The sequence below is a fragment of the Ochotona princeps genome, chromosome 22 (assembly GCF_030435755.1).
Source record: "Ochotona princeps isolate mOchPri1 chromosome 22, mOchPri1.hap1, whole genome shotgun sequence".
In the NCBI taxonomy this organism is placed as follows: Eukaryota; Metazoa; Chordata; class Mammalia; order Lagomorpha; family Ochotonidae; genus Ochotona; species Ochotona princeps.
The window spans coordinates 10,317,741-10,330,416 of NC_080853.1; the positions used below are offsets into that span (position 1 = coordinate 10,317,741).

General features: G+C 43.8%; 1 protein-coding gene across 2 annotated transcripts in view; it reads right to left on the reverse strand.

Moving 5' to 3' along the window:
• The window catches only part of STK4 (serine/threonine kinase 4), a 67,532-nt gene that overhangs the window by 38,727 nt on the left and 16,129 nt on the right, over nucleotides 1-12,676 (reverse strand). For both annotated transcript variants that reach the window (XM_004585841.3, XM_058679827.1), the window contains 7 exons: nucleotides 12,313-12,441; nucleotides 9,563-9,677; nucleotides 7,235-7,399; nucleotides 6,408-6,575; nucleotides 3,708-3,845; nucleotides 2,005-2,133; nucleotides 873-1,059 (listed from right to left, as the gene is read on the reverse strand). In XM_004585841.3, coding sequence (XP_004585898.1) covers nucleotides 873-1,059; nucleotides 2,005-2,133; nucleotides 3,708-3,845; nucleotides 6,408-6,575; nucleotides 7,235-7,399; nucleotides 9,563-9,677; nucleotides 12,313-12,441 — 1,031 coding nt within the window. The remainder of the gene's footprint in view (nucleotides 1-872; nucleotides 1,060-2,004; nucleotides 2,134-3,707; nucleotides 3,846-6,407; nucleotides 6,576-7,234; nucleotides 7,400-9,562; nucleotides 9,678-12,312; nucleotides 12,442-12,676) is intronic.

A 12,676-nucleotide genomic window follows, 5' to 3' on the forward strand; every position in this document is an offset into this window, starting at 1 on the left:
TTCTCTATGTATATCTGACTTTGTAATGAAAATAAAATAAATCTTTAAAAAAAATGAAAAAAATATAGTTCTCGCCTTGAACATGCCGGGATCCAATATGGGCGTGGGTTCTAATAAAAATGGATGGACAAGGCTGTGTTACTATGGGCAAGCAGCAAGCCAGATCTGGCCCACAGTTGAGTGTGTGGTTCCTTAGGTCAGAGATAAAGTCTTTAAATTTTAAAAAGGAAAGAAAACATAAGAAAGATAACACCACAATCATGCAAAGTACTTTAAACCTGTGCAAAGCTCAAATGTATCCATGCAACTCATTTTGCACACCCAAATTCCTTCACTCTCCAAGCTGGTCTATAAGGCATAGAACAAGAGGAAGGGCAATATCTGAGGGGCAGGGGAGAGCACGGCACCCTAGGCTGGGCACCACAAGGTGCAAGGCCTCTGCCCCAGGAGACCAAGGGCTCACTGGATTCCAAAGGCCCCAGAGATGGGTTTCAGCTGGAAAGGGATTTCACAGAACTTCTAAACTTGTAGGTCATCTTCAACTGAGTACTAGCAAACCAGGAACCAACATGGAGACGGACTGAGGATACACACAGAACCTCACTTAGAACTGCTTTAGACTTTGCGATGAAGCGCGCATCAAAACAGCAGGTTCACCTCCAGAGGACAACAGTCACCGAGCAATCCCTTCCTCACTGCTGCTGCTCTCACACCTCTGACTCCACGTGCCAGTCTTGACCTTCCCTAAACCTCCTGCCCCCATCACAACCCTCAGATGCTTTTACTCCTGCTGGTTATAGGGTAAAAAAACACAACTCAAATTGAGCCTGCAAAGACTTTGAGAAGCTGGTGTTTTTGCATTGGGGCCTTACTTTTCATGGTCCCTTCCTCATCCTCGTCCTCCGCGTTGATGACCATGGTGCCAAGCTGCGAAGGCAACGTGTCGTCATGCTCAATCATGGTATTGGCACCATCACTCATGGTGCTGGCCACACGCACGGTGCCCATCTCGTCACCCACCGCACGGACCATCGTGCCAGAATCCATTTCATCCTCCTCCTGGAAAGGGACAAACCTTTACACCAGGGCTAATTTTACCAAAAGACGGAGTTTTTTGAATTACTGTTATTTATCTTGGTACAAATATGCCTGAATTTGATACTTTTTCAGGTTTAAGTACTGAGGATACTAGTATTTAGTTTAAAAAAAATCCTGGGCCTGGAGGCGTGGCCTAGTGGCTAAAGTCCTCGCCTTGAAAGCCCCGGGATCCCATATGGGTGCCGGTTCTAATCCCAGCAGCTCCACTTCCCATCCAGCTCCCTGCTTGTGGCCTGGGAAAGCAGTTGAGGATGGCCCAATGCCTTGGGACCCTGCACCCAAATGGGAGACCCAGAAGAGGTTCCAGGTTCCCAGCTTCGGATCGGTGCGCACCAGCCGTTGCGGCTCACTTGGGGAGTGAATCATCGGATGGAAGATCTTCCTCTCTGTCTCTCCTCCTCTCTGTATATCCGGCTTTCCAATAAAATCTTAAAAAAAAAAAAAAATCCTAAATTCACCCTTGGGAAAGCAGTGCATCTAACCCCGAAGGACCTCCTCCTTCTCCTCCTTCGTCTTAGAGCAGAAGCTGTGGTGAGCACCCTTGGAATCTCCGGGTTGTGAGGGATTCCTTTAAGTGTCAAAACCACTTGTTAAATATGAATCCTAGATGTCCTGAATAGGCTTAGAGAAACCAAGTCTCTGGCCGGACCACGCTCTCCAAAACAGAAAGCCCAGTTGAACACAAGGCCCAGAGGCAAACAAGAAACGTTTTGAACCGCTTTCAAAAGCACTGTGGGGAGAAGCAGCATTGATCCCGTGGATGTCCAGCCAGCCTTGGTCTGGCTCAGGGGAGTCAGCGAGAGCAGTCGCAGCCCCTGGCTGAGGCAAAGGCACCCGCTTAGCTTCCTGCACTGGCAGCCAGGAGCGAGCCAGTGAGGCCCACGCACGGCCAGGCCTGTCACTCACCGAGTTGTCCTCGTCATCTTGTTCCACTTCCCGCTGCTGGGACTCCTGGCGTTTCAGTTTCACATCCATGGCTTCGTTAATTAAGTCTCGCAACATTGATACTCCTTTGGCATTCTTGACAAACGGGTGCTTAAAGGACAGAGTGGAAAACACTAGAGATGATTTATGTGGCAGCAGTATCAAAACAGTACCTGGCAGACAACAGGCACTTGATAATATCCACTGAACCCATCAATGAATCCAGCCTTCTCTTTTTATGATTAAGACAACAGCTAAACTACACTCAGTTTGGACCTAAGCAGATACACATTCATAGTGCTAGATATAGGTATTTATTTCATTATTCTGCAAGTTGAAACAAGCCAGGGCACTTCTATAATTTATATGTTAGTAAATACACAGGTGTATAGTAATTAGATACTTATGTGTCTAATTACCACATTCGAGACTGGAGTGGTGGCACAGCAAGCTAATCTTCTGCCTATTGTGCCCACATTCCATATGGGCACTGGTTATAGTTCCAGCTGCTCCACCTCTGGTTTAGCTCCCTGATCACAGCCTGGGAAAGCAGTAAAGGATGGTCCAACGCCCACATAGGAGAATCAGAATAACTTCCTAGCTCCTGGACCCAACTCTGGCCTGTGTGGCCATCTACAGAGTGAACCAGCAAATGGAAGATTTCTGTCTGTATCTCCCTGTCTCTCTCCATTACTCTCACTTTCAAGCAAAATAAATAACGCTTAACATTTGTCTCCAAATAAAAAATTATATTTATACTTCTCTCCCATATCACAATTAATATTCTTTTTTAATAATTGGCATGAATAGATTTTATTATCTATGAATTTCATTCTAGAGAACCAATGAACAGTTATTCCATACAGAGAAACTGAGATGCAGTGATTATAAGAATGCACCACTGGGTTAGAAACCATTTGGCTAGCCAGAGAACAGCAGATTCCTAGCAAGCTCACACCACATGATTTTCAATACACAGAAAGAACTGTTCAAGTTACCTTCTATTACTTAATCTTCACAACAAATGAGGCAGGGATTTTGTTCCATTTTACGGATAAAAATGTAGAGGTTAAGCTGCATGCACAAAGCCACAAACCCGGTTTCAGGACTCAGACCTGGGCAGTCTAGTCTCATAATCCAAATTCCTGACCCTAAGCCCAGCCATCCTATAAGACCCAGGCATGGAAACCAGCTGCTCCGGCATCTCCAGCTCCAAGTGGTCTCCTCCTCTACTGAGCCACAACAGCACATCCTGTGGATGCTCAGTACCTGTCAGGCAGACTGCACGCCATCCTGCCTTGGAATCAGAGAGACCCACATGCTGCTGCTGGCCCTTCTCCTTACCATGTGAGCGACTCCAAATGGGGCACTCTCTCTGGACTTCCACCTTCTCACCCTACTTGATGGAAATAGTAGCTGCCCCTCAAAGTCTTCCTGCGATAACTAGACGCTGGACACCTGCAGAGCTCCCAGCACGCCAAGCAGGTCTCAGTCAGGTCCCATGCAACCTTGTAATTCCCTGCGTGACGGTCTAACTCAACAGATTAACACTCTTTCCCATGTCTTTCTCTACTCAGACTCAGCCCTCCCTGGAGGCAGCGAAGTCTTCCCCCTCTTCACTCGCCCCACACCTCCCGTGGTCAGCATGCGAATGCAATGGGAGGCAGCGGCCCCGGGGAGGGTACCTGCAGCAGCTGAGTGGCCGTGGCTCTCTGCTCGGGACTCTTCACGAGGCACTGCTTCACAAAGTCGGTGAAGTTATCTGACCACAGCTCTGGCTTTCGAAACGTGGGCGGAGGGTTTGTAGGAATCATGAAGATTGCCTGGTAAAGAAAAATGTTTTAAAAAGTGTGTTGGGGGGGACGAGATTTGGTAAAACAGAAGTGAAGCATCAACAAAAATGACTAGGATTACATTTGAAGTTTGATAAAATAATTTTTCTCTTATCCACTGAAGCCATAGCTTCTTTTTTTTTTTTTAAAAAAGATTTTATTGTTATTGGAAAGTCGGATATACACAGAGGAGGAGAGACAGAGAGGAAGATCTTCCATCCGTTGTTTCACTCCCCAAGTGAGCCGCAACGGCTGGTGCTGCGCCAATCCGATGCCGGGAACCAGGAACCTCTTCCGGGTCTCCCACGCGGCTGCAGGGTCCCAAAGCCTTGGGCCGTCCTCCACTGCTTTCCCAGGCCGCAAGCAGGGAGCTGGATGGGAAGTGGAGCTGCCAGGATTAGAACCGGCGCCCATATGGGATCCCGGGGCTTTCAAGGCGAGGACTTTAGCTGCTAGGCCATGCCGCCGGGCCCAAGCCATAGCTTCTTAAAGCAGGAAGTGCATCAATTACAGACCTGACTTCTCCTTCTCCCTCTTTTTTCCTCTTGTTTGGTCTTGTCTCCTAAACGTCTTGGTATTGAACCAGTTTCCTCTTTTTGAAAACCACAAAACAGCTTTTCAAGGTGAAGAGGCCTGAGAGCATCCGTACCCTAAGGATAATCTCTCCCATAGCCCCCTTCCTCTTCTCAAGTCGCCAACCCAGGATACCAGCCAGTGCAAAGGAGATGACCGACTAGTGGTCTTCAAATCTCAAAGGACCCTCAATCCCTTAGCAAGCCAAATCCATTCTTGGAAATACACACACACAAAGCTGACCCACCACACTGTAGTTTAAATTGTACTATTTTAAAACAGTAAGGCGTCGCTAGTGCTTGATGTAGCAAGTAAAGGTGCTGCGTGCAATGCCGGCTCCCATACGGGCTCCTGTGCAGGCCACTACACGTCCAGTCTGGCTCCTTGCTAACAACCTGGAAAAGCAGAAGATGGCTCAAGCACATGGGCCCCTTCACCTACAATGCGAGACCCAGATGAAGTTCCTGTCTTCTTTCTGGTTCAGCCCTGGCCAAACACCTGGGAAGTGAGCCGGTGGAAGGAAGAGCTCTCTCTAATTTTGCCTTTCAAACAAAAAATAAATAAATAAATCTTAAGGGAAAAAAAAGCAGAGAGGTTGCTCAGGAATTCCCAGAGAGAAATGACGTTGAAAAAAGTGTTAGATCCCATTCTCTTCCAGATAACCATTTTAAAAAATTAGTGAAGGAAAGAAGGAACGGAGGGAGGGAGGAAGGGAGGGAGGAAGGAAGAGAGGAGAGAGGAAGGGAGAAAGAGGCAGAAAAGAAAGGAAGGAAGAGAGGGAGGGAGGGAGGAATAAAGAAAGAAAAAGGAAGGCAGGAATGAAGGAAGAAAAAAAGAAAGAAAGGGACAGTCGGGGCTGGTACTGTAGTACAGTGCTTGCAAAGCTAGCATCTTAGATCAGAGTACCAGTTTGAGTCCTGGATGCTCTACTTAGGATACAGCTGCCTGGCAGGTACCTGCAAAAGTGATGGAACATGGCCCGAGTAGCTAACCCCCTGCCCTCCATGTCAGAGACTCGGGTAGAGGTCTTGGTTTCCAGCTTTAGCACAGTCCGCCCTAGATGCTATGTCCATTTGGGAAGTGAAACAGTTGCTAGATCCCTGTCTCTCCTTTTCTTTCTGATACTCTTTCAAATAAATAAATCTTTAAAAAATGACTATTGTTTATTCAACTTCTAATGAAGAGCCAGTTTTTAAAATATAGAATTCTTTGCAAGGTAGTCACTGTGGCAGTGTGCTCAGCCACGGCTTACAGTGCCACCATCCCATACTCGAATGCCAGTTTGAGTGCCAGCTATTCCACGTCTGATCCAGTTTCCTGATAATGTGCCTGGAAAGGCAACCAAAGGTGACCAAGTGCTTGGGCTCCTGCCACCTGAGTAGGAGATCAGGATGGCTTTGGCCTAGCCTAGTACTGACTGCTACAGTCATTTAGATGGTGAATCATGGGATGGAAGACTGATCTCTCTCTCTTTCTGCCTTTCCCTGTTACTATTCCTTTTCAAATAAGGAAATTAATAAATGTCTTTTAAAAAAAAACTTTGCAGGTCCAGCACAATGGCTAAGTGGCTAACTTCTCGCCTTATAGGCACAACAGGATCCCATATGGGCACTGTTTCATGTCCCGGCTGCTCCAAGTTCCACCTCCAATCCAGTTCCCAGCTTACAGCCTGGGAAAGCAGTTCCAGCTCACGTCTCAGATGCAAACGTGGGTTCCTAAACTATTCAAACTACATGCAAATATCCCACGGCTCCAACTTGCTGGAGGACTAGCACCAGCCCGTGAACTCTTGGACAGGATGAGGAGGATCACACTTAGGGACAAAACAGGCAGTGCGGGTGGACCTATTTCCCACAGGGGCTTTCTCAAAGATACACAATCCAGTCATTTGTTATCTATAATATAACAAAGTAAGCCACTGAGCCAAAGTTCCAGTGATGACCAACAGCTAACTCCTCCCCCAGTTTTCTATCTTCTCACCCTCATGGGATGGATATCAGCATACGGTGGCTTCCCTTCAGCCATTTCTATGGCTGTTATTCCCAGGGACCAGATGTCTGCCACACAGTTGTATCCAATTTCCTGAATCACTTCTGGAGCCATCCAAAATGGTGTTCCTATCACTGTGTTCCGCTTGGCCATGGTATCCTAAAATAAAGAGAGAAGAGCACTAAACATTTCCCAACACTTAAAAATGCCTATATTTGAAATATATTATAAAACAAAAAAATAAGCAAGGCATGATGATCCAAATCACACCAAAAAAGCTCAAATGACCAAGGAACATACAAAGATCATGATTAAAAAACAAAGACTGACAAAAACTGTTAATAATGCTGACAGCATAGAAAACCAAGCACTGAAAAGCAGATTTTCCAGGAACTATTTCACTCTACAAATGTTCTTACCATCCCTGAGTAGCCCAGGCCAAGGCCAGGGCCACAGATTCCAATGGCAGGAACCCAAGTATTTAAACTATCACGCCTTCCGGGTGAGCACTAACAATAATGCAAAGCTGGAACGGAAAGCTGAGATTCAAACCTTCAGCACTCCGATGTATCATATGTAATAGCATCTGAACTCCCATGCCAAATGCCTGCCTCTTATTTGGTTTATTGTTTTATAAAAATTAAACAAAGTTAAACTATGTGAGTTGAACTCCAGGAAAGGACCAGAAATAACCTACTCGTTTATAACCTGTGGTACATTCTGAAATATTCTGCTAATATAATTAGGTACTGTCTTTTTAAAATAACAATTCACTTCTCAGAACAAAGGCATCAATACAAGTAACTTTTTCCACTTACTGTGAGTTGGCCTGCTACACCGAAATCTGCAAGTTTCGCATGTCCCTCTGTATTCAACAAAATATTTCCTGCTTTGATATCTCGATGTATTTTTCTCATAAAATGAAGGTATTCCAATCCCTTAAGAGTTGACTGTAATACTGTAGCTATTTCATCTTCTGTTAACTGGAAACACAAAAACAAGTTTGAAATTCTACTCATTTACATTAGAAAAAGGACAAAACATTCTTTTCCTTGCATGTAAACATAAGACTTTATTCAACTGCTAATAGAATATATCAATACATTAATCACTCCAAGATTATACTCCAGATCTTCACGCCAAACATTGGATTGATGAATCTGCCTACAATTCATTTCCAACTGAAATCCCAGAAAGTATTACAAGCATAACATGTCATCATCAAATTCTTTCTCACCACCTAGCATCTCTCCCGCCCACTCACTCAACCTACACTACCCTTTTTCGATCCTACTTCTCTCAGTAAAAAGTGATTCCATTCTTTCAGCTGCTTAGGCCAAAATTTGAGGACATTCTTGTCTCTTCTCTGTCTTCAAACTATTTTCTCTGTAATCACCACAGTCTGAGTCACCATCAAGTTATCTTTCTGAAGCGTAAAATCTGATAACTCATCAGAGTTCTTAGACCCAGCAACAGTTTACCACTGGACTTGGAACAAAATTCAAACTCATTACCATGGCCTACCACACCTGACCTAACTTGAGCCCTGCTCACCAGCATAACCTCATCGGTTAAGTTGTACCCTTTGCTCAAATGCCTTCTATTCACAGTGCTGTCATACTCATCCCAGCCTCCGGGATCTCTACACTGATCATGCCCCACCTAAACTGTTCCTTCAGGAGTCTGAATTCATTTAAGTCTGTTGGGGGTGGTCTTCAAAAAAGTTCATGGAAAAAAGGGTATTATAAAAAAAGTATGCAAGGACTTTTAAGACTCTTTATGGTTTCCTCATATTTCAAATGTTGTCCTTTGGGCCAGGCGTGATAGCATAGTGGTTAAAGTCCTCGCCTTGCACACACCAGGATCCCATATGGTCACCGGTTCTAATCCTGGCAGCGTTGTTTCTCATCTAGCTTCCCTGCTTGTGGCCTGAAAAAGCAGTCAGGGACAGCCCAAAGCCTTAGGACCCTGCACCCATGTGGGAGACCTGGAATAGCTCCTGGCTCCTGGCTTCGGGTGGGCTCAACTCCAGTCATTGTGGTCACTTCAGGAGTGAACCATCAGACAAAAGATCTTCCTCTCTGTCTCTCCTCCTCTTTGTATATCCGCCTTTCCAAAAAAAAAAAAAAAATACATAAATCTTCAAATGTTGTCCCTTCTGAGTGATCCAATCATTCATTGCTCTAAAGTAGCCCATCTAGGGACTGGTGTTTCAGTATGGTGGGAAAAGTTACCACCTGTGACAACATGATCCCACCTGGGAACTGGATAGTGTCTCAGATCTTCCAATCCAGTTCCATGCAAATGGCCTGGGAAAAACAGCACAAGATGGCCCAAGGGTTTGAGACTCTGCCACCCACAAGGCAGACCTAGAAGAAAATGTAGACGAGTGCCTTCAACCTGACTCAGTCCTGGCCACTGCAGCCACCTGGCAAGGGAAGCAGTGGATGGAAGATCTCTTTCTTTTTTCTCCCCCTCTCTCTGTTAATTCTTTTCAATAAAAAAATAAATCTAAAAAGAAAAACAAAAAAAAAATAGCCCCCAAATTAAAATAGACAAAAAGAAAAAAAAATAGCCCAGCCTACCAAGCATTCTCCACCATTTTACCATTACTTCATCTTTATCCATTTTCTTCATAAAGAAATCACTATCTACTATATCTTTTCTAGTTATCATTAATTTTCTTTTCAATAGCCTACTGGAAAGTGTACTACTATTAGAAACTATGACTCCTAGGTCCTATTCCAGCAAAAAGCATTACTTACTGCACAAAAGTAACCATGAATAATATCTCATAATGGGATTACTCTGAACAACAGAAAGCAGAGGAAGTTAAATCTGTGAACATAATAGGAAGAAATCGAAATCTAAATTTAAATATTTAAAATTCACACTATAGCCAATATTTGAGTCATCTTTCTTCCCAGTAAGAAAAAGTATGCTAAAAATTATTAGACTGATCTGATAGTAAAATTACCATGCTTCAGAGGCATGAAAGAGTAATGGAGAAGAAAGAACTGCAGAAAAGAAGCCATGTGACAGATGCTTGTCTAGATACGGTAGCAGAACACACATAAGCCAAATGCTCAGGAAATGACACTACAGGGGACACTTGCTCAGCTTCAGGGTCTAACAAGTAAACTTACCGTTTTATTTCGTAATCGAATGATATCAGACACAGAACCAGCCCCACAGTACTCCATAACAATCCACAAGTCTGTGTTCTTAAAATAACTGCCATAATATTTGACTACATGAGGGCTAGAGAAAAAGACAATGTAAATCAACAAAACAGGCTTCAAACATCCCCAGCAGTCACAGTGTTAAATGTTCAACCAGTTCATCTCAAAAGTTTAATTTTCATATTTGAAGTTAAAATGAGCAACCTCCTGATAAGAATGGATAAGAATGTGAAACAGTATCACTTTTCTGGAGACTAATGCCTGACAAAAGTACAAACAATGGGTAAACCCTTTAAGGACATTTAATTCTATAATTTATCTTCAGAAGAAGAAGTAAAGATGTGTAGAAAGTTACTTTCATAGTACCGTTAGTAAAAGTGAAAATTTTAGAGACTATCTAAGAGCCAATTTTTCCATGACGGAGATTAAGAAATAGGATGTATCCATATAGCAAGACATCATGAGTCATGAAAAATGTTAGAGGACTATTTGATAACACAATAGTCTTTCTTAAAAGCAGGCTGAAAAACAGTATGCAGAGTAGAACTTCAAAATAAGGGTCCAACACAATGGTCCAAGAAGCTCATCCTCAACCTTCAAGCATCAGCACCCAGTATGGGTACCATGCATGACCCAGCTGCTCCACTTCCCATCCAGCTCCCTGCTTGTGGCTTGGGAAAGCAGTCGGGGATAGCCCAAGGCCTTAGGACCCTGAACCTGCATGGGAGACCAGAAGAAGCTTCTGGTTCCCGGTTTCAGCCCCAGCCATTGTGTCCACTTGGGGAGTGAACCAGTAGGTGGAAGATCTTTTCTCTCCTTCTGTCTGCAGATCTGCCTTTCCAAATAAAAAAATAATAATAAATCTTTAAAAAAAAGATCTTTTCTTCTGTCTCTCCATATCTGCCTTTATAATAAAAATAAATAAATATATTTTTTTAAAGATTTACTCATTTTATTACAGCCAGATATACAGAGAGAGAGGAGGGACAGAGAGGAAGATCTTCCGTCCGATGATTCACTCCCCAAGTGAGCCGCAACGGGCCGGTGCGCGCCGATCCGATGCCAGGAACCTGGAACCTCTTCCGGGTCTCCCATGCGGGCACAGGGTCCCAAGGCTTTGGGCTGTCCTTGACTGCTTTCCCAGGCCCAAGCAGGGAGCTGGATGGGAAGTGGAGCTGCCGGGATTAGAACTGGTGCCCATATGGGATCCCGGCGTGTTCAAGGCAAGGATTTTAGCCACTTGGCCACCATACCAGGCCCAAACCTTTCCATTCTCTAGTTACACATTTCTGTACCCTGTTTGGAACACAGCTCCTGTGCAGTCTCTCAGAAATGGCAAAGTCCCAACTGACCAACTAGGAAGAGCTTCCATAATGTTTTTTATAATGAAAGAAAAGGAAAACTGCTGGTTAAATCTTGCCCACCACTCAAGAAAAATCAGGGTTTTATCTACTGAGCAGAAAAACAGAAAAACCAAAGTCATGGAAGGAGAAAAGATATAGGAACATTCAGAACCAATCTGGGGGCCTTAAGGATCCCAGGACAAGCTCCCTGTGGGGTAGTGGCACTTGCGCTAACGGTTTTTATGTAAGAGAAATACCAAGATGAGTTGCTGCTCCAAAAGGCTTCAGCAGGGCCGGTATGTTGGCTCAACTGGCTAACCCTCAGCCTTGCAGTACCAGCATCCTAGATGGGCACCAGTTCACGTCCTAGCTGCCCTATTTCTCATCCAGCTTCCTGCTTGTGGCCTGGGAAAGCAGTAAAAGACAGTCCAAAGCCTTGGGATCCTACACCCACACGGGAGACCCAGAAGAGGCTCCTGGTTCCTGACTTTGGGATAGGCTCAGCTCTGATCATTATGACCATGTGAGGAGTGAACCAGCAGATGAAAGATCTTTCTCTTTGTTTCTCCTCCTTTCTGTAAATCTGCCTTTCCAATAAAAATAAATAAATCTTTAAAAAAAAAAAAAGGTTTCAGAAGAATGAGTGTTGCCAGCTACCAGATTAAAATGTTTTCTCCCCTTCTAATTGACTACAGTGGGTCCTAAACTCTGTTTTTGTGTTTGTTTGTTTGTTTTTAAATCTAAACAGTGCTGGGGAAGCCTGTTCCATCATGGTGACCAGCCCATGTTGTCACGGAATTTCAGAGCAAACCACACGCTTTTCTGTGGTTGCCTTTTGGCCTGACTTCCTGGTTACAGTATCTGACAAATCTTAGTTCCTCAAAAAGAACATACTTAACTATTCTTAGTTTGAATAATTTGTTTTTGTGTGAAAAGAACAGTAACATAGAAATAAGTATCTCTTTTCAAAACTGTGTCTGATATTTTTCATGATTTCTAAAGCTAAAAAGTATATGAACGCTCTCTCTGCTGTTGGCACAAGTATTTTCTCAACAGGAAGTCAAAGAGATCACTATCAACAAAGAAGGAAAAAAAAAAAGCTAATGCCACCTTCTGCCTCTTCTTCCGAGTTTCTGTAAGGGCTTGGAGCTGGGGCAGGGAGGGACCACGCACAAACAGAAACTTTAATACGTGTGCTGCAAAGGCATAAAAACTTTCTCATCTAATTTTTTTCTAAAAGGAATATGCATAATGATTCCATAGAACCCTTTCTTTTGCAAAACATTTAGATGAATGAGTCTCCAGCACCAAGCTCTAAATGACAGAAAATTCCAAACCATGTTCTTTCCCCAGGAACCCTGCTTGCCTTACCTGTCACACTGCTGCATTATGGAGATTTCCTTAATTATTTCCTGCAGATCTGATTCCACGGGAACTTGTTTAATAGCAACAATCTGCCCAGTCTCTTTATGAATGGCTTTATATACACTGCCATAGGACCTAGAAGTTGAAGGAAGAGCATATTGACAAAAGCAAAGCAAGGCGAGAGATATTGAGCGGTAAAACACAAGCAGCTCACAGTTCTGATTTTATCCCTGCATGCCCAAGACACGCACACTTAGCTGTACTTATAAAACAACAATAACAAAAAAAAAAAACCTCAGAAGCCTAAAGTATAAAGTATTTCAGAAGGGAAAACCTACCAAGACAAGTATCACCAAACAGCACCTTAAAA